The sequence below is a fragment of the Cenococcum geophilum genome (genome assembly GCF_001692895.1).
Source record: "Cenococcum geophilum 1.58 unplaced genomic scaffold K441scaffold_7, whole genome shotgun sequence".
NCBI lineage: Eukaryota > Fungi > Ascomycota > Dothideomycetes > Gloniales > Gloniaceae > Cenococcum > Cenococcum geophilum.
In genome coordinates, this window is record NW_027137565.1 from 1,225,470 (window position 1) to 1,248,010 (window position 22,541).

At 41.5% G+C, this 22,541-nt stretch overlaps 4 protein-coding genes across 4 annotated transcripts; 2 read left to right on the plus strand and 2 right to left on the minus strand.

The window, feature by feature from the left end:
• Positions 1–6,994: 6,994 nt before the first annotated feature.
• On the plus strand, positions 6,995–7,180 carry K441DRAFT_738911 (uncharacterized protein; the record flags this gene model as incomplete). Its single annotated transcript, XM_067654345.1, has 1 exon — positions 6,995–7,180. A coding segment is annotated over one exon (183 nt), but the record flags the coding sequence as incomplete, so codon positions are not given.
• A 4,402-nt stretch (positions 7,181–11,582) lies between these two features.
• K441DRAFT_654301 (uncharacterized protein) lies at positions 11,583–14,002 on the minus strand. Its single transcript, XM_067647670.1, has one exon. It carries the CDS (start codon positions 13,730–13,732, stop codon positions 11,954–11,956), a length of 1,779 nt encoding a protein of 592 aa, XP_067507767.1. The 5' UTR covers positions 13,733–14,002; the 3' UTR covers positions 11,583–11,953.
• A 962-nt stretch (positions 14,003–14,964) lies between these two features.
• On the plus strand, positions 14,965–18,205 carry K441DRAFT_544709 (uncharacterized protein; the record flags this gene model as incomplete). Its single annotated transcript, XM_067642777.1, has 4 exons — positions 14,965–15,040; positions 15,099–15,465; positions 15,741–16,865; positions 17,086–18,205. 4 exons carry the CDS (start codon positions 14,965–14,967, stop codon positions 18,203–18,205), a joined length of 2,688 nt encoding a protein of 895 aa, XP_067507768.1.
• Positions 18,206–18,784: 579 nt separating this feature from the next.
• Positions 18,785–21,417, minus strand: K441DRAFT_654304 (putative MFS multidrug transporter). The gene is made up of 3 exons (XM_067647671.1): positions 20,827–21,417; positions 20,501–20,762; positions 18,785–20,418 (listed from the first exon to the last, which is right to left on the minus strand). Exons 1-3 carry the CDS (start codon positions 21,047–21,049, stop codon positions 19,239–19,241), a joined length of 1,665 nt encoding a protein of 554 aa, XP_067507769.1. The 5' UTR covers positions 21,050–21,417; the 3' UTR covers positions 18,785–19,238.
• Positions 21,418–22,541: the final 1,124 nt, after the last annotated feature.

Here is a 22,541-nt window from a genome sequence, read left to right on the forward strand (position 1 = left end):
CGTGCTCTTGCGTATACCTCGCGTACAGCTTATGTCAGCTACGCGTAGGTATATTACCTCCTTACGCCCTTGACCCTTACGATCGATCGCGTAACGTCTTGTAGACTCCTTAAATACATACGCTCTGTAGCTACTGCCTACGTTCCGTGACATTACGTTGCGCCTTTTTACCACTGACGCTCAGCCTACGACTAATTCTACGTCTTTGCAATACTGCAGGCGCTGCCAAAAGCAGCGTGTCTATAAATTACCTTACTTTATACTTCTAAGGAACCCATAATAGTAAGATAATATTCCTTACTAGCTACTATATTAAACCTAAAGAACAATCTAATACCTATACTTAACCTACAACGCCAATTAATCCTAGGAGAATTCGATTTATTAGCCCTAGCCTTAACCCCTAAGGAGATGGACACTAATAATGTCTTATTTTTTATTAACTATATAACTACGGATAAGCAAACGGAAGGGCTACTACCTATTAAAATTAAGATACGAGACGCCAAGACGTTTATAAAAATAGTAGCACAAAACCCTAATAAATACTACCGCCTTCTATAGAACTACTACCTAAAGCTTACACGAGCTAAGATGCGTACTGCCTAAAATTATAATATTATCCAAGACCTATAAGCTCGTAAGGCGCTCACTAATAACACACGTTAAGAAACCAAAGACGACCTCTGTATGTCTAAACGCGACGTCTAATAGTTAAAGAAGAAGGAGATTGTACTAATTGCTACGGTTACTAAAAAAGAAGGCATAATTAAATACCTATAATCTTAGCTTAATAAGTATATTTGTAATAACGCTAGACACCTCTCTATTATATATAACGCCACCTAAGTCTTTACGCCCCTAGCAACTTCACCTACTTAACGCTTAATAAAGGGTTAGCGCTAAGCAGCTTTACCTAATAGGAACCCCTACTAAAGCAGCGATAATAAAAGCCATAATAATCGGACCTAAACTGCCACTATAGGGTCTAATATACGCTACCCTAATCCCCTAGTCTTTTAGGGAAACCGTAAGGAATACAGCCACTAGAAGATGTAAATCCGTAAGAAACTAACTTAGAGTACCTGCCTTTTTCCTACGGAAGACACTAAGATTAGCTACATTATTAGGCGAATAAAGGGTATACTATTTAACAGATTCTTTGCCTAATAGGAGACTAGTAGCCCCTAGAAGTAGTAGTTTTACTAAGAAGTCCTTAATAATCTTAACTTAATATACCGTAATTATAACCTACTAGCCACTAACCGAGCTAAACTACGTGCCCTAAAGATAAGCCCTACCAAATTATTTAACGAGTTCTATATTAAATTCTAGGAATATACTAGAGCCCTCGCCCGAGATAATACGGAAGACTAGAAGGATCTCCTTAAAAAAGTTACTTATTGCCTTAGTTACGCAGCCGTTAGCTATAACTATAACAATGTTTATAAGATGGTAGCAGCCTTATAGAAGATTAAACAACGACTAAATTAAATTACTACCGCTAACCTTTGCTTAAAGACCTCTTTATAGAAGCCCTCCGGGCCTATTAAACCTATATATACTAAGCCACCAACGCCTACTACCTTAAGTACCACTAGAGCCAATATTAACCTCTTTATACTAACCTTTCCATAAAAACTCCTAGACAGAGAACGTGAGCTACTCCGGAAACTAGGACGCTGCTATAGATACCGTTAAAAAGGCTATTATTGCAATAATCTAAACTACTTAATGGCTAGGTTTAGTACTTGCCGCCTAATACCTAACCTAATGCCCCAAACACTAAATATGTTACTATATGCCACTACTATATAAGACGAAGATGTAGTAATAGTAGTAGAATTGGATACGGAAGCGGAAAACGCCAAGTCCTAGCCTTAAGTCGTAGGTTAGGACGCCCTAATGATAGAGAGATCTATATATTGGCCTGCTTAATAAATAACCTAGTAAAGATAAATAGACAGAAATAGATAGTTTTACCTATAATAGGAACTACTACTAAAAAATAATATAAAAGCCGTTCTATAATTAANTACGGAGCTACTAANNAATTTATAGATACCTAANTNGTGCGNACTTATAACCTACCTACCTTACCCCTTACTAAAGCCCGCGCCCTATAACTCGCTAACGGTAGTTATACCGCATAAAAGATTACCCATGTAGTATAACTCTACTTAGATATAAACGGGCACCAGGAAGAGCTCTAGGCCTATATTATACCACTTGCTAACTACCCTATTATCCTTAAAATAAGCTAGCTTAAATAACACAACCCTGCCATTAACTAGGAAAGAAAGAAGCAACCTTTAACTCTAAATACTATAAAGAGACTTGCCTAGGATATGGCCTAGCCGCCTCTATTTACTTACCAGGATATTAACCTAAGAAACCCCTTATTATCCCACCTACGATTAACTACTACTACATAAGTGCCGCGGCCTTCTACTGTATAGCACGTAGGAAAGGCTAGACTATTGCTATAGCTTCCCGATTACGACTATATAAGCTTAATAAAGAATAGGACTACGTCTTTTATAGTAATAGGATAGATATAGTTGACTTTTTAGAAAACGATGCCCCTGCGGAACTCTATAGACTTTTACCTTTAGACTTTAAGAAGTTTATAAAACTTAAAAAAGGACTTACTAATAAAGAACTCCGTAAGCTCCTCCCTAAAAGGTACTACGACTTTATTAACATATGCTTATAAAAGGGCGTAAATATACTCCCCCTACATTAACCTAATAACTATGCCATTAATATTAAATAAGGAAAAACGCTACCTTATAAGAGACCCTACCTAATATTAAAAGACGAACTTCTAGTTATAAGAAAGTATATTAACGAGCACCTTAATAAAGGGTTTATTTATCCTAGTATATTACTAGCAGCCGCCCCTATTCTTCTCGCTAAGAAGCTAGAAGGAGGTATTTAATTCTATATTAACTATAGAGGACTTAACGCTATTATAATTAAAAACTAATACCCAGTACCGCTTATACGGGAGACCCTTAAGCGGCTTAGCCAAGCTAAAATCTATACTAAGCTTGATATTATCGCCGCCTTTAACTATCTCTAAATACGGGAAGGTGATAAATGGAAAACTGCATTCGCATCGCGCTTCGGCCAATTTGAATATACTATTATACCTTTTGGCGTATATAACGGCCCAGGCACCTTTTAAAGCTATATTAATAACGCCTTATAGGACTACCTTAATAACTTCTGCTCTGCGTACCTAGACAATATACTTATTTATAGCGATAACCCTTTTAAGTATACTAAACACGTTTAAAAAGTTCTATAGCGCCTTAGGGACGCAGGACTTTATATTGATTTAAAGAAATGCGAATTCTTAGTTATAGAAGTAAAATACCTTAAACTAATTGTTACTACTAAGGGTGTCCATATAGACCCTAAGAAGGTACGTATAATTACTAAATAGCAAGCCCCTAACTATATTAAGGACGTATAAGCCTTTCTTAGTTTTACTAACTTCTATTAGAAATTCATATATAACTTCTTAGGCGTAGTAGCACTACTTATAGCAATAATGCAAACGAAGGGCCTTTTTGTAAAAGGAAGAAAAACGTACCTACGCTTTACCTAGATGCCTAAATACAAGAAGGCGTTTTAAGACCTTAAAAATGCCTTTACCAAAGCACCTATTCTAGCTTACTTTATACTAGGACAATAACTCTATTTTGAAACCGACTTCTTAGACTATATTAACGCAGGCGTCCTTTCCTAAATAGGTAATAATGGTCTCCTTTACCTAGTCGCATTCTACTCGTCTAAGCTTACACTATAAGAGTGTAACTATAAGATTTATAATAAAGAACTCCTTATAATCATACGAGCGTTTAAAGAATTCTAACTAGAACTTTCCTTAGTAGAGCCTAACTAGCTAACTAAAGTCCTTACAGACCATTGCAACCTTAAGTACTTTATAACCACAAAGTAGCTAAACCGACATTAAGCACGTTAGAATGAGTTCCTTTCTAGTTTTAACTTTAAAATTATATATAGATTAGGAGTATAAGGTACTAAACCTAATAGCCTAATACGCCGCTTGTAAGACCTTCCTTAGTTTAAAGATAACCCCTATAATTAGTTCTAACAATAAACAATCCTAAAAGCACGAAATTTGGCCCTAGGTATACTACCTACAATAGAGCTAACTATACCTTAGCTTTATACTATAGAACTAAAGTTACCTCCTAAAATTAATAAGCTTATTACTACGGTATATAACACCTCTGTTAACCTATTACTATATTAACTTATTACCGTAAAGACCGCTAGCGCCTATATACTGCCTATTAACCTCTAAAGCTTAGGCCAGATTAATATAGCAGCCTTAAAAGTAAAAGAGAATAGGCTCTATTACAGAGGTCGCCTATTTATCCCTAACTTAGAAAATCTATAATAGCAACTAATCCAAATGGCCTATAACCTCTAATTAAGCGGCTACCTAGGTAGAAAAGGAACCTATAAGCTTCTTAGCCGATACTACTTCTGGCCAAAAATAATAGACTTAGTTGAACGCTTTATAGGCGCCTACTATAGTTATAAGCGCGCTAAGGCCTTTAATATAAAGTACTAAGGACTACTANANCCTCTACNANTACCTATATAANNATNGGNAGATATCGCCATAGATTTCGTTATTAACCTACTACCCTATAAACGACACGGCCGTACCTATAAGAATATCCTTATAATAATATACCGACTTATAAAAGAGCGCCACTACGTCCTAACTAAAGGCGTAGCCGTTAGCGATGTTACTAACGCCTTCCTCCGCAAAGTTTACCGACTATATAGGTTACCTAACTTAATTACGTCCGACTAAGGCATATAATTTAACTCTAATGTATAGAGATAAATCTGCTAACGCCTTGGCATCTCCGTTAAGATATCTATATCCTTTTATTATAAAACTGCTGGGTAACCGGAAAACGCTAACGCCAGCATAAAAGCGTACCTACGATAGGTAGTCGCCTATAGTTAAGATAACTAGGTAGATTACCTCCTACTAGGTAAATTCGCAGCAAATAACTATATCTTAACTACTATAGGACTTACCCCATTCTTTGTAAATAAGGGTTATTACCCCTAATCCGGTATAGAGCTACTAGAACCTATTAATAAGAAACTGCTATATAGAAAATGCCTTAAGATACTACTTACTAACTAGCATATAAACTGTATAAAAAATCTACTTAACTACTATAAGGGAGAAATGGCCTAGGCTTAAGCAAAGCAGGCCTACTTTACTAACTATTATAGAACGCCACTACTGGAGATACGTGTTGGCGACTGGGTATAGCTAGATGCACGCAATATCTCTACGTAGAGGCCTATAAAGTCACTTAATCACAAGAACCTCAGCCCCTATCTAATTAAATAAGTTATTAATAAGGGAGCCGCATATAAGCTAGAACTTCCGCCTACCCTAGCTACCCGCAGGATATAGCCTATATTTTACCTATAGCTACTATACCTCTATTAGCCTAACCCCTTACTAGGGCAGATATAGCCTAAACCCCCACTAGTACTAATCCAAGACAAAAACAAAGATAAGAACTACGAGGAGTAGACTATTAAACGAATTATTAACTCTAAATACTTTAGCAAAGGCAGAGGACAATGGCTCTACTACAGAGCTATATATACAGGATTTGATATAGATTAGCCAGAATGGCAACTATAGGAAGACTTTAAAAATACAAAGGATCTAATCAGCGACTTTTACTACGTAAACCTACAGAAACTAGGCCTAAGTAGAGATTTTATACCTAATCCTCTATAGGAGCCCTTATAGAGCTAAACCGTTATACATTACTACGTAAGGGCAAATTGCCGCCATATTGCCGTTAGATTGCGGTAAAGTGCAATTACGTGACTAGAATATCGTTAAGATATCTAGGAACTTCAACCGGCAGTTAAAGTTATCTAATTGGTTAGATTCTTAGATACCAAGCCTTATTATATAATGTTGTTTTAAACCTTTAGCGATACCCCCCTTTTTTCTTCTTCTCTATACCTTAAGTGTCCCTTCTATATATATATAGTAACCATAGCGTTACCGGAGCTCCGCCTTTATAGGAGGGGGGGTAGTGTTACGGAACCCTACCGCAGGGGCCTCTATAGGAGAGCCCCGTGCTCTTGCGTACACCTCATATACAGCTTATGTCAGCTACGCGTAGGTATATCACCTCCTTACGCCCTCGACCCTTACGATCGATCGCGTAACGTCTTGTAGACTCCTCAAATACATACGCTCTGTAGCTACTGCCCACGTTCTGTGACAATTACGGAATATATAAATATAAGGTACTCCCTTTTAGACTAACTAATGGACTAGCTACGTATTAGCGGTATATAAACGATATACTTTTTAACTACCTTAATAACTTCTATACGGCCTATTTAGATAATATTATAATCTACTTTAAGAACGAGCTAGAATATAAGGAGTACGTTTATAAAGTCTTATAACGGCTCTATAAGGCTAGCCTTTAGGTTAATATTGTTACGGAAGTAGGTACGAGCTAGAATACAATATACTAAACGGGGTAGTAATTAAAGAAGGCTACGTACGCGTAACTATGCGTAGTTAATATAAAGACATTTGGATGCAAAATAGAACAGAATAGGTTAGGTACGGGTATAAATAGGGGTTGTAGGGGAACGTGCGTAGGTGTTTTGGGACGAACGTGAGCACGGGTCAAGAACGTCAAAACGCGCAGGGACGTGAGAACGTGTGAGTCCCGTGACAAATATTAAGAAGTTAGAGTTTAGTGTTAAGTATATAAAGTACCTAGGTTTTATTATTAGTATAAACATAATTAAAGCCAACCTAGAGAAAACGGCCGTAATTAACTAGTGGGCACCCCTATAGACTATAAAGGGGGTATAATTATTTTTAGGGTTTTATAACTTCTACTAACGCTTTATTAAGAACTATAGTAGAATTACCTAGCCTCTTAACCGTTTTACTAGAAAAGACCAGCCCTTCTACTTTAACGCTATATATAGGCAGGCCTTTAATAAGCTTAAAAAACAGCTAGTATTAACTCCCCTACTTACCTATTTTAACCTAAAATGGCCCTTAATACTAGAAACTGATGCCTTAAACAGCGTAATAGCTAGTATTTTTTCCTAGAAGTAACCGGACGGAGAATAGCACCTTATTATATACTATTTAAAGACTATAATAGATACCGAGCTAAACTACTATATCTATAATAAAGAAATGCTGGCTATTATCTCTAGCTTTTAGTACTAGTGTATATAGCTAAAGGGGACCCCTAAGCTAATTAAGGTAGTTTTAGATTATAAGGCCCTAGAATACTTTATAATAACTAAGGCCCTTATAGCCTAGTAGGCACGCTAGGCGGATACCCTATCTTAGTTTAACTTCTTAATTATATATAGACTAGACGCTATAAACCGTATAGACACTCTTATAAGGCGTAAATAAGACCTAGATAACTAGATGGCTATAAAGATCTTATTATAGACCCAGACGCTATTATAACTAGAATACCTTAACCTTTAAATATAAGCAGAACTAAATATAGAATCTTTAAAAGCTAAGATATACCCTATTAACTCCCTAAAACTTAACCTTATTAATAAACTACTGTAGGAAAACTGTACGGCCCCTTCTCTATAGGAGTACCGTAAAAAGGTAAAGAACGTTACTAGCCTATAATCCCTTAAAAATAGACTTGCGGACTTAGCTTATTGCCGAAGTGTATACCTAGGTCTCTATAGCCTACCTTAGAAAAAATAAGACCTATAGGATTATTAGCGACCGCTACTACTGGCTCAGAATAGTTATAAACGTCAACCATTATATACGGAACTGCGATAGCTGCCGTAAATTTATAATCCTATAAGACAAAACCTTAGGACTATTAAAACCACTCTTAATACTAGAACGCCCCTAGTAGTATATCTCTATAGACTTTTATAAGCTACCTATAGACCGTAACGGATACAATATAGTTATAATTCTAGTTAACCGCTTTAGTAAGCGCCCGTTCTTAATCCTATATTATAAAAATATTAATGCTAAAGAAGCGGCCTAACTATATATCTACTATGTCTACTAAATCTACAGTCTACTAAATACTATTATATCTAATTATAGGCCGCAATTTATATTGGCTTTCTAGAATAAGTTTACCTGGATCTTAGGTATTAAGCTAAAGCTTTCTATAGTATACCACCCCTAAATAAATAGTTTGACGGAAATTATAAATTAATACTTAGATTAGAGACTTTAGCCCTTTATTAACTACTTCTAAGATAACTAGGCTAAACTACTACCCCTAATAGACTATGCCTAAGCGACCCTACCCCATAACTCTACAGGATTTGCCCCTATTTAACTAGAAATGGGTTACTTACCCTATATAAGCTTTAACTAGGAAAGACTAAAAGGACCCCAGACTATATACAAAAGACCATCTTATAAGAAAGCACGGCAGTACGCTAAGCGCTTAAAAGAAGCCTAGACAGTAGCCCGTATAAATTTAGAAAAGGCCTAGAAATTAATATAATAGTAGGCAAATAAGTATAGGCGAGAGCCTAACTTTACTATAAGAAATATAGTCTGGGTTATAATAAAGAACTAAAAGATAAAATAACCTAGCTATAAGCTAAACTATTAGATAACAGGACTGTATAAGGTTCTTAAGAAGATAGGTAACTCGTATAAAGTAAAGCTCCCAGATTTAATTAAAGTTTACCCTATTTTCTCTCCGGATAAACTATAGAAAGCCATAAACAACCTATTACCTAGATAAAAGAATAAACCTCCCCTACTAATCTAAGTTAATGGCAATAATAAATAAGAAATTAAAGAAATACTAGCCTATAAGCTTATAAGGGGAACGTTAAAATATTATATTAGTTGGAAAGGGTATAACCTAGACCCCACTTAGTACCCTATATAGAACTTTATAGGTAGTCCCTATAAGCTTTAAAAGTTTTATAATTGTTACCCTAATAAACCCAGACCCTTAAAGTACCTTAATAAGTAAATAAAGTGCTAGAATAGCAAAGATAATAAGCTGCCTATTAAGCATAAAGATAAGAATACCCTATAGACATAATACGGACGTATAAAGCCTAAGGGTAGGCTTTTTTTAGAGGGGGGGTAATGTTACGGCGCTAGTGGAAACTGGTAGATTATGGCTAATAGATATTAGTGGATTATAGCGGACAGTCGTAGACAGTTTTATATAGTTTTAAATAATTGCCGTTACGTAACCAGAGGATTGTATATAATGTTAAGCGGCGCTGCCCTCCGTCTCCTTTCCTTTCTTTAGCTTTAGATCCTCGTTTATAAACTACCAATCGTATAGGCTACGCGTCCCTCTTGCCGTGCTTGTGCCTTAATTAACTAAGTCGCTAACAGTCTCCCTATTAATTATTATATTTATTTTTAATTAATATCTAATCTAGTCCCTATCTAGATCTATATAGATAAATTCCGTTAAGTTAGGCATAAAAAACCTCTAAGGAAGACGTAAGTGGTAATATAGTATATATCCCTTTAGGTAACACCTATACTATATTAATGGGAGGAAAAATACCATTAAGTCGCTGCTCTAAAACTTCTATAAGAGAGTATCCTAATTACCTACGTTGTCCTATTTACTATTTATACTATACTTCCGCTTAATTATAGATTGCTATAAAATTGCCGTAAGGTCTTATATACCTACCCTTATTCCTATTTAAATGCTCTATATACATATACACCTATAATCCTCCTATTTATAGTATAATTTCTATCCTAAAGAAATAGCGGAGCGAATTTAAACTATTATAAAACTAGGTATCTTGTCCTAGGGCTCTAACCTAGGTCCCCTATATATATCTCTTATTTTATATCCCCCCTTTTTTTCCCTTTATAGCTTTCTCCTCTATAGCTACTGCTACTCCTATAGCTACCGCTATTCCTATAAATACCTTCTCCCCTAGTTACCTTCTCCCCTAGCTACCTTCTCGCCTAGCTACCTTCTCGCCTACTTAGCTATCTTTTCCCTCTTTTTTTATTTTAACTTATATATTTTTAATAGCTTATCTTCTATTACCTAGGCGCTATTTATATTACCTTTTAGTCTTATATATTAGGCTTTCTACTCTTTCTACTTTAGCTTATACGCTCTTGTAGTATTCTTTAAGCATTAGGCCTTATAAATACTCTATAGCCGCGCTATTTAAGCCTTAAATTCGCTTAAAAGGCTGGGGGGCTTCCTTTAACCATAAAGTAGACTAAGGGTGATTTTTTTATTAAAAAAAACTCTATATCTATAAGAGGTAAGGGGTCAGATGTATAAGTGCGGCGCGAGTAAATAAAGCTATTAAACGTATAAATACTAAAGGAGAAGAAAAGCGCTCTATATTATAGAATTAGAATTATAACAGGCCTTTATATATAATTAAAAGTCCTACGCGAGCTAGTATAGGTATAAAAATAGAAGAGGGTTAGAAAATAGATTATTAAGACGATAATAAGGTTAAAGGCGCGTAATAAGCCCTCTATACTAACCTAGGCCTTAAAAACGCGTCCGAAAAGTAGGGGCCGTCCCCTAGGGGGGCTTGTACGTAACCCGAGGTTACGCCAAGCTTAACCCGGACCTCCGATACCTGGTCACCTGTCGCCCCTAATTAGGTTTTTCATCCTTACTCTTAATGCCTCCTTCGCTTCCCCACGTATCTCTTTCTCTTAGCCTCCGTGACTTTCTGCCTGGGCTGACGAAACACTATACTAAGCCTTGCTAGCCCTATATCACTTTTCTAGATCCAACTTTATACCGATTAATTGTACTACACGTACACCCCTCAATAAAAAATTCTGACCTAATATGTGTTCACCTAGATAAGTTAATTAAAATCATACTTAAAAAAGCTTGTTTCCTTTCCTAAAACCTAGGTATACTTTAATGCTAAAAAAAATTCACAGTCTAAATCTAAAGTTAGTATAACCAGTTATAGGTTCTATAAACAATCGACTCAAGACGAATCAAAGCTTAAACAGACAAAAAACTGATGCACCTACAACAAGGATCGCTAGGGGTATGTGGTTCTCTGCCTGTTTAAAGAGCCGTATGCATGCTAGAACATATGGCTGACCCAATAAGACTTTCGTTGTAAAAGCCGAGGATCCGGCAAATACTTAGATGTGTTAGTCCCAAAATAGGTAGAGAAGGTCAAACCAAGTAACTTGAACGTCGCCGTTAGAGGACATTTCAAGCATTCCGCTTATCTTTATTGACTGGGAACAATTAACTAACCAGCATGTCGGTCCATTAATTGTCCATTGCACTCCTCCTATTTTCGGAAGGAGAATTCGAACCTCAATCCCTAATTAGCAGACAAGATTTATATATCTTTATTTCCATAATTTTGCAGTGCACAAAATCTATATTTTATTAGGATAATCGCAGCCCACAATTCTCAAATACATCAATATACCAGTCAAGGGGTCAATGTTTGTATTCTCATAAAATTCTTCCGAGCACCACAAGCAATACCCAAACCGCTACTCTGCGGAAGGTTTGATGCAATTCTTCTGTTTCACTATGCAGGTAGTTCACGGTAAATGAGTTGAAAAGAGCGCCTAGACAAACGTGTGATCCTTGAGTGTAGAGAATATAAGAATATAAGGCCACAAAGATACATATAACAAGAGATGCGAGAAGAACTAATTTGCCTAGTTTGTGAAATGATGGTTTGTGGGAATGGTCACCCTTCGAGCTTCTAAAACCTAACCAGTCGAAAGCAACGAAGTATTACCTCCGCTTGCCTTGGAGTATAAATTTATATCCTTTAGGTATCCCGCAAAGTTAGGATTCATCTTATACGAAAGCACGCTCATTTGGCTCCGGTCGCATTCCCCAAGTACCCTCAGCCACTGAAGCTAAGTCTCCCCTCCTTCTCCACCTAACATCTCCGTTTCCTCCTTTGCTCGAAAATATAGCTCGGCAACCTGGATTAACAAATTATCCTTTCCCGTCCTATCCCTATCCTTCCTCCTAGCCTCACCATTCCATCCAGCCTCCTCCTTGCCAAAGGCCAATTGCATGCATCCCCAAATAACCCTCACTAGCCCACCGATACCAACACAAGCCGGCACCAACTGCCCAACGTTTCCTAGCTTCTGCACGCCTCTGATGCAATTCCACTGAATTGTTAACTCGGCGGCTATAACAAGCAGACTCACAACCAAGAGTCCTAGGACAGGCCCTAACACCCTTGTTGCTTTAGAGAGTCGTGGTGGCGGCATATGGGTACGATGAAAGAGGGTGATGAGGAAGAGATGAAGCGGCAAGGGATGGGAGTGGTATGGACGAATGGTGGTCCGGAGGACAAGGATTGGAGGCTGGTACCACGCAAGAGGATGGATAGTGGTGACAGAATTATGGAATAAGAGGATAATTGGGTGACAAGATCGGAACGGATGCGTTAGCATCGACATTGACGAACAGGGGGGTGGTTGGGTATTTGGGAGTAGGCTAAGAGTATAGAATTCTGTGGCGTAAAGCTCGGAGAAGCTTGGAATTGGCACCAAAGTTTTATGGCCCTGGTCTTGGAGACCTGATACTGGATTCGTCGGATCGGGTGGATCGTACGTTTTTGATGGTAGACCCTGAGAGTTGGTATCGACACCCTCAACGGCAGAGTGTATGCTGAAGTCGAATGATATTGGAGACGGGGAGCGAGAGTCGAGGCTTTTCTTGCTTCGCAGAGTAATCAATGACCGCGAGCGTCTTCTGATCGAATGGTCGAGCTCCAGAGTATTTCTAGTTGTACCTAAATTTTCCATATCGCTTACTGGGACGCGAAGATAGCTCTTGAACTCTGGGCGCTCTACTGTAGTTTTCTCCTCAGTTAGCAGCCGAGGAGTGGGCCCGACCAAACGCACTGTCTTTAAATCGTCCAGATATCTCTGAAGCTCTTCCCTCAAATCAACATAAAATTTACCTCGAGTAGCTCGATAGAAATTCCGGCTCTCCCGGGCGTATATCGTTGTTGAGCAGAGCCTACACGCTCCATAACATATGTATGGTATTATGGCTACTTTGGCAGCGGTTCTCACCCAACCATAAAGGTCACATTGAGTGAGCCACCACACCGGAGTGCCCGCCCCTTGTGGACCTGGGGTGGGCATCATCTTATCTACGCCACCCCACCAGAAGTAAAAGCTATACCCATCGAGCCCTAAGAAGCTGAGGTCCCCCATAAGTCGATGGCTGATAGAGATCTCCTGGAAGTCTTTGGTGCCTATGTAAGCGATGCAGTATGAAATTTGCAATAGCATATATGGTTCGACCGCATATATGTTCGCAGGGTCATGGGATAAGTAACCAATTCCAATGATCATGGCAATGATAAAGAGAATGTTAACGCTGTGGAGGAAGTGCGCTTCGCGTGGTACCCAGAGATTCGCAGCCCAGACAGACAAAGCCTGGGTGTAATAGCCGAGACGTATGCCCACACCGTAGGTATCCGGATTGCCGTTAAAGCCATAGGGAATCTGGGTAGCATTGCTTCTTCTTTCAAATTGGAGATAAGGAGATGACGGTTGGAGAGCAGAGGTAAGCGGATGCGAAGAAAGACTATGATGAGGTACGCAAAGACCCTGGAGCACTAGGGAAGCAAGAATGATGAAAATATGGGGAGCACGGAAAAGCCCCATTTGGGAAGCAGAATTGTTAACGAAGGATTCTATAAGAGCATGAGAGAATATCCATGAGTTTAGACTAAAAGAGACAGTGAGATTTAGGAGTTAATACAGATTTTGCGTTCATTGACTTGACGTTGATCGGCTCCGCGAGGGTTGCGGTCTGCCTTACGAGGTTGATCAGCGTGGGAGCCAATGGTCGTCAATGGTGGATATGCCACGAAGCATGCCAAGACAACGAAAACGAGAAATCCGATATTTGCTTTGTTCGTGAAACAACAAACGTGGGCGTACAATATTTCTTCGTCCTTTCGCCATCCTTGGATCGGGGATCTCAAAAGCATCATCCGAATACCAAATCTGCGTTACAGAGCTTATCCCGCAAGGATTGACGCACGCTGGGCCTAGGAGATCAGGATGGTGTGCGCCACTTCTTGTCGTTTCTAAGAATAACATCGATTCCATCTTCCTCGTGATAGAGAGAACCAGGGAGGTTGCAAAGTTCCAGGACCAGGCAGAGGTATTTATTTTCTAAATGTGTTAAGTTAGGGAAATATTAAATTCGCGCAGACAGTCCCTGACGAACACGTTCGCAGCGATGTTCCTCTCTACATCTAAGCCACGAAACCTTAGGGATCGGCCTACGGCATTTAGAGTGAGTTCGAAGCTCTCGAGCTGAAAGAGCATTTCCAGAATCAAGACTGACTCTTGCGGGTTTAGAGTTCCGTCTGCGATGCGCCTGGAAACCCAGCCCCACAAGCGAGTCAGAAATTTTCCGGTGAAAGAGCTGAAGGATATTCAGCCGCCAAGCAGTCAAGGTGCTACTTGCATGCAAAACGGAAAATCCAACCAGAATATTTTCACAATCTGACATAAGCTGGAGTTCGAACTTCATGCACAGCAATATCGTCTTCAATGCTTTCCGTTCTACAGTAGTTAACGGAGAGCTGAGACTGTGGCTTATGCCAAGGCAAAAGTCACGAGATTGCGTGCTGACGTATCTAAACGCGCCACATCCTTTGCGTCCTTGACCGACTTTTCATTCTGATATTTTCTGTGCTGTCTCTCACTCCCGTCAGACCATGTCACCCTCACTCTTCACCATCAGTTGTACCGTCAGTCAATTGAGCAAAAATATTCCTTGTTAAGCGTACTGAAACCCCTCAGGACCGTCTACCCTTCTCGAAGCTGGTGCTTCTCGAATTGCCGTCATGCCGGAAGCAACTGCTGAAAGCCCTCCCGCTGAGATGCAGAATGAGCAATTCGCAACTTGTCACCGTGAACGCGGGAATGGGCTTTACAAAGGCGGGAAATTGCTCGAAGGTAATCATTTACAGCTCCACTTAAGACTGAAGGAGGATTATCTTACATTGTTGAGCAGCTATCGACGCATATCGGGACGCGTGTGCCACCGCGCCGGAGGACCCACGCCCGCTTTCTAACTTGAGTGCCACTCACTTTGAAGTTGGAGATTACCGCGAATCAATCAAGACAGCTCAGTATGCCCTTACGTTACTGCATTCACGGTCTGATCCTTTGAAATCCCGTCTGCAAACACGATTGGCTAAGGCATACGTCTTGCGCCGCCGCTATAAGGAAGCGGCAGAAGTCCTCGACTCCTCGGAACACCAGGATCGCGCTATGGTTGAAGCCGTTGAACACGCCAACAGTACGCTTGAACACGTGGGAGACACATCTAATTATAGGATGAAAATTATTAACTCGTTGCCTCGATATTTGCCCATGATGTGAGTTAATTTTACATCTAAACTCTAACATCATTACCGATGATATCTAAAGATTCAGCTCTTCGGGTCACTCACAAAATACTCATACAAGTCGCTCTATTGTCTTACTATTTGGAGTTGTTTCTGGCCATATCGGTGGGAAATCAGCGCTGATAGAGTGTCTCGAATAACTTCAAATCGCCAAAGAGTCTGGACGTCCTTGAGACTAACACACTGCACAACTCCATTGTGACCTGCCAACCCTTTTATACATTGGGAATCGCTAACAACCTCAGGCAAGATTTCCCCGAGTACTACAATGTCGGCCACGACGACGCAACTCCGCAAGTTGATGTTCCTCTCATATTCATGTCCGGGCCTAAAGAAACACTATCTTTTCTCTTTGGGGGCATTGGCGATGCTAGACATTTGTATGCTACTTTGACAAGCATTGCAGAAGCAGAGTACAGCTTGAGCATTGACGAACTTCCTCGGCGCCGATGGCACTTCACTTGTGTCGAACTAAAGGCCAAGAGCCTTGCTAGGTTGCTCGTCATCCTGCTCCTTCTACACCGTCTCTCGCTGACCAACAAATTCTCTTCGGGAAAAACTCAGAGAATAATAGCAACGGCCTTCTATGCGTTCGTCGCGCCCGTGATGCCACCATATGCGTATGAACAACTTCAGGAGACTATTTCATATGCTCTCAGGATGTTGGAGGGCTATGAGGACGTTCCTGAATGGATCTGTATCTATGAACAGGACAGACAGGCTCTGATCACTGCCCTCGAATCCTGGCAAAACGACACTGCAGATGCATGGCCAACATCAAGGATGCGTGCATTAGCAATGGAAGAGTTCAATTCGATACAAGACCGTCATCCAGCGCCAGATGGATGTCAAGTTGAAAAGCGTTGCTACCTTAATGCTGGACTTCTTTACCCTCCATTGAAATTTCTCGATCAGGATGAGCCTCACTTGAAAGCTCTCATTGCTACCTACCGACAATCGGACGGGTCAAAAAAGGTAGCGTCGGCTATATGCAAATATATCGACGTTAAATGGCGACCAAATGTAACTTTGGCCGATCTAGAGTACCAACTCCCTAGTCTTTACTTTGAGAACAAACCCAGTATCACTCATGACCCATTTCAAGTAATGGCAAGACAACTCGAATCGCCGAACACATCTCACCCAAAACAATTATACGATTATGCATTCGGCTTCTTTACCAACCTTGCCAAAGCTATTTCCCATCTTACGGGCCGCTTCGTTATCGAATTCATGAACTCCGAACTTACAAAGACCATGGAACAACTTCGGTATGGCAATGCTGATCACCGTGAGAGTGAATCTTTGAATGCTTTGAATCTCAACAAATATCCTCGGCGATTTGATCGGATACATTTGAGCAATATTCCGTAGGTGACATTTCTTGCATACTGAAATATTGGTTGTTCCAGAGATCTGAGAATGCTATACTAATGCATCCGAGAAAGTTGCGAAAGATACTTACCTAGTTTAGTCATTGGTGCAAGTACTTTACCTAAAGCATAGGCACTGTATAGTCATGTGAAGTCATTTTTGCCCTACTTCATCAATACAAAAGGCCACTTTACTAACAGCAAATTATCTCCGCAGGGACTATATCGGAGGCCCTCTTACAGCATTTCTCTACGCGCTGCCTATCACGAAGCAAATGCATGGCACTTCTTGGGTCACTGCCAACGTCCTACGAAATAATCCTGCCTTCAAAGACCAAACTGATCCAAAACCATTCATGAACGAATATGTTTGCGAAAGCGAATATCAGGTGTTGTCAAAAATCATGAATGTGGAACCTGCAACACACGGCCTACGGCCTGATGCAATGAAACACTATACCCTCGATGAATACCTATACTGGACACGACGGGACAGCAAAAAGCTTAGATTCCCAGAGCTCCTTCACCGGACGACACTTGAAAAATGGCTATATACCATATTCCTCAAGATTACTATTCCCTATCACCGCAAATTCGCTGGGCCTGCTTGGGACAAGACGGTTTACTCCCCCCTTAACATTACAACCATCTTCCGTGTCATTATGCATTTACACGAGTTAGGATACCCTGCTCATTGGTTAGGGGGCTTTCTTTCCAGCGTCCTTGGCGGAAAAATCACTACTAATGCTCGCCCTCCCCGCTCATGCCCTCTCGCCATCTCAGAGTTGAAACAGCATCGTTCAGTTAGGGTCATGAGTGTCTCGCCATTCGTCGCCGAAATGCAAACTCAAGCAACCATCTGGATGCCGCTACTTCCATTTGGATTTGCTCCGCCTGGTCTACCTAGTCTGCATGATATTTACCTGTACACCCTTTGCCTCAAGGATGTTCGGTATTTTTACAACAACTTTCCTCATTTCGTCCTCGTCTTCATAAATAACGATTTGTTCAAAGAAGACACAAAGACGTTGCGTGAAGCCCTCTTAGACGACGAGACGGGAAACTCCTCGGCGAGTGATAAGAGGTTACGAGAAGAAGGAATAATTGTGGTCAGCGTTTTCGAGTGGACTAACACAATTAGAGACATTGCGCAAGGGGTGCGCTTCTGGCTTTCCAGCAGTGTAGTAGACAAGATGCTCATGGGCGGGGAGTGGGTGTCGGCTCTTTACCGTAACGATTCATGGATGCCGCATAGTGACTCCTGCCCTGTGAAAGACGGACCGGAAGGTATTCAGAGGGGCGAAAGGTGGATAGATATTTGCAATATGGCAGAATAAGCGGAGGTCTCACGGCGTTCATATTGTAGAACTACAACACTACGTGGTGCATTGATGGCGTTTGGTGGGTAGGATAATAAAGATCACAATGGAAATTGAATTGTTTCCATTGAATCATTGATGAGTGCTAGTCAAGGGCCCATACTTAAAGGGCTCCGGTAAAGGGCCACCCCATGATTGATATGTGGACACCCCCTAGAATTAAGTTTAGTTCTCCCCCCTTGAAAGGTTAAAAATAATATAAATATGACTTACTCGCCACTGTTCTATCGTTGCTGCTGCCATGACGGTGGTAGAGCAGCTACAATAAAAATAGCAGCATATAATTACTAAATTAGCGAGATATAGCGGCCTGCAGGATGCTTTACATTCTCCATATTTAACTGAAGAATAAGTCAAGGGGTTAATAGTAATAATAGAGCAATAGTGAAAGTAGAATTCAAGTGAGAAATTGAATGAAGGGGTGTCCCCTTACCGGAGTTCTACCAACTCATCCCGAAGTGGGCCATCTAGCCACGTAATAAAGCACCCAAAACCAAAATTCCTTGGCATGCCAATGAGCGAAATTACCGTCCCTGCTTGCTTCCTATTTCCTTTACTTTGCCTATATCAAATTTGTCTTCTCAGCTTTCTCCTACATACGACCATAGGTACTAGAGATCAAGGCGTCCCGTCCGCTCCGCCCTATTTAAGCTAGTAACCGGCTGATCAGTAGTTAAGTGGGTGACCATTAGCGAATCCCAGCTGTTGTATGTTTTTTGTTCCTCCTTTTGTATTTTGGAGCTTTCCCTTGAAGGGAATAGGAATAGCGGTGAAGGGCAGGAGGCGTGGTGGGGATCGTATGCGTCTGCAGAACAGCTAACTATTCAAGGGCAAGCTTATGTGAAATGAATTTCGTTGGCGTTGGGTCCAGTTTTTAGTCTGACCGAACTAATTAATCCCCGACTTGCCGAAACAACTCTGTATGCTTCGTTTTCAACGCCTGGCTCTTCCCATTCTATAGTAGACTAGAGATGCTTGCAGGCTCTCCTAATCACTTCCTCGCCAAGTTCCTGTGCAAAACGTGCTCCCTCATACCCAAGCTAACCAGTAATCCCAAAATCCCAATCCCCAACGTCACCAACCAAACCCCTCTCAGCGCGCCCATATAGCTTTCCAACACACCATCCTTCCACCCTGGAGGTAGATGGTTGATTTCATCAATACTATCTCTAATTCTCGATATCTCATTCGCAGCGCCCTTTTTACTCCCAAACTTCTGCCACAGTTGGTCTTTCAGCACGTTCTGGAAGACAGCGCTGGCGATGGTAATGCCGATAGTACCGCCAGTAGAGCGGAACGCGTACGAGGCCGAAGTGATGACAGCTTGATGCTTGTGGTCGACGGCGGAGATGAGGCCGAGGAGCGTCGTGGTTAGCATACCGCCGTATCCGGTCCCAGCCAGGAGGAAGTAGACAAGCGGTGGGATGGCTGGCGTGTTTATATTGAATGTGCCGGCTACTAGCGCGAAGGCGAGGACTAGTATGCCTTCGATAACCGCGGTAAGGATGTAGTAGCGGCCGGTGATTCTAGTGATTATTCCAACTCCTAAGGAGCCCAGCGCAGCGCCAATTGATAGAGGGATGAGACGTGCCCCAGCTTGGGTGCTGGAGAGGCCGCGGACTTGGAAGTATATGGGGCCGTAGTAGAGGAGAGCGAAGAATGATATCGTACCAAACCAGTTTGTTAGGCAGCCGCAGAGGACTGTACGGTCGAGAAGAAGGCGGACGGGAATTACCGGTTCGGAGGCTATGCGGGCTTCGACGAAGATAAAAACGAGAAGGAAAGCTCCGGAGAGGGGGAGAGAGACAAGCACCAGGGGGTGTGTCCATGGAACTATATTACCCCCTGAATTTAGGCCGAGCAGGAGGAGGACAAGCGTTAGGACCAATGTAACCGCTCCCAGAAAGTCAACACGCCTGATTCGAGAGATGTTTTTCTCTCTTACAGGGATTTTGACCATGAGGATAACCAAAACGCAGGATAAAACAGTCAAGGGAACCTGGATTAAGAAAGCATTTCGCCATCCCCAGACGTCATTTATCCAACCTCCAAATACTCCTCCTAAGCCCATACCAAGGCCAAAGCATATGTTTCCAAAGCCTTGCCAGAGACCGCGATTCCGGAGAGGTATGATGTCTGTTGTCACAAAGGTTGATATAGCGGTAAGGCCTCTACATGACGTTAGCTCATACCCTAGCGCCAAAATGTGCTATTCACCCTCTATCTGGATGGTTCTGTCCCCAATCCACTTACCCGCCACCCATGCCCGCAACCACCCGCCCTAGGATCATAACCCATTCGTCCTTAGCGAGCCCACATATGAGATTTCCCGCCGCGAAGAAAATATTCGAAAACACTAGGCCAGTCCTTCTACCAAATATATCCGTAAGGCGTCCACTAAGGGGTTGCAAGGCTGCATTGGCGATGAGGTAGGCTGAGGCAAGCCATGATAGTAGCGTGAAGGAGTTGAAGGTAGTTGAGATTGGCGCAGACAGTGTTGCAATTATGGTTGAATCTAACCGCTATAATTCAGCACAGTCCTAATAATGCTTTGGAGTTTTGAAGTCTGAATTACATACCTAATGCCGCAAGAAACACACCCACCCATATACTACCGAGAGTTATGACAGCTTGACCTGTACTTGGTTCTTCTACCAGAGGAATATTATCGTCATCGTCGTTGCCCTCTCCCTGCCGCGAAATTGTGCCATCCCCCGCTAGCTGGTCTCGGTCTGGTAGTAGAGGGCTTTGCTCGGTGGGCTCCGATGAAGCTTGATGCTCCTCGTCTTCGGTGGTAGACATCTTGCGGGTGGGAGGGGTTGACGTGTGTCAACAAGAGGAACCGCTAGGCTTACTGGAATACACAGTTCACAGCCAAATGTTCTGTAGAATTAAAGCTGGCGGAATTACTAATTAAAGCGGTGATGGTGTTGTGCTGTGGGGGTCTTATGTTTCCCTGTAGATTCTGTCGTCTGCGCTACTTGGTATTTATCGAGCTTTGACCTTAGGTGCCCCTCATCTGTAATGCCGTGAGTACGTAGCATCCCTGTCCCTTATCCACGAGCTGCTTCCTCTTAAAGCTAAGAATTTAGAAGTCTACTTCTGCACGTCAGCCTCTCACTAAATCGGGTTTCGTGGATAATACAACTCTGGGCATGACTAGCTTCACCTCCCTTCGGCAAGTTTCGAATTCGGTACACATTCAGCTTCGCCTGATTGCCACCAGCTGTACATAACAATCGTAGCGAACGCCTATGCTTGGCAGTAAGAACTTCGCGATCGGCCTGATCTTTGTCAAATATCGTGAGGTTTCCACTTATACTGTAGGACATTGCCAAACTTTATCGGCTACTACAGAGGCAGTGTTGTATTCGCATTTTGGGTGTTATCCCAGAGCTGCGCAGAAGCTTCGCAGATAATATAGATTAATTTAATCATCAATTAATCAACCACCATGCCGTCTAATCGTGCCTTTCTTGATACTGATATCGTCCAACCTACCAAATACGTCGTTCCTCCAACTCGTGAGCAAAAGAACTATCTGCGGAGTCTTGGCAGCTGCCCAAATTCGAGCCCTTTGTCAGACTTTCATAGCCATTCCTCATCACGGCTCTAAGATCCTAACGATCGAGTAGCTTATCGATAAGAATAAGACACGAGTCAACGTTTGCAAGGGATAATTCCACGAACGGAGGCGTAGGCAAAAGGGGGGAAGAGGAAGCGTACGTCAGGCAAGTTCTAAATTCGATTCTCCTGGCCAAACAAGACAATTCTCCAGGCAACCAAAACAGTGATTGCGTGCAGCAACAGCCGTTCGCTACAATTACTTTGTACAGTTGGCGAAATTATATGCGCATGGTGAATTTAAATTTCGCCAGAGAGGGAGTGAAGCCGGTCGTGCCCAGAGCATTGTCTCAGCATGCTCAGACCACATGGGACGCCGGATAAATCCGGCCCGATGGCACTAAACCAGTTTAGGCCATCTGTCCCTGTGTGGTCTGAGACACTTTGGCCAACGTTTGTAAAGCAGGTCGGCATATCCGCATAGCTAATATTATAGATATTCACATCTTATTCTTACGACAAGTTTGGGCAGCTTCAAAAATCCATTAATTATACACTAAGCTCTAGCGAATCAAATGGTCTACATAAGAAGCCTCCCTGCCTTCCCGTTCCTGACATTAATTTTAAAATAGCCATNACATAGTTTGCCAAAGTGTANAATTAGCAATATCCGCACTAATAATATATCAACCTCAACCACCCACCCTCTATCTACTATATCTATTGAAAC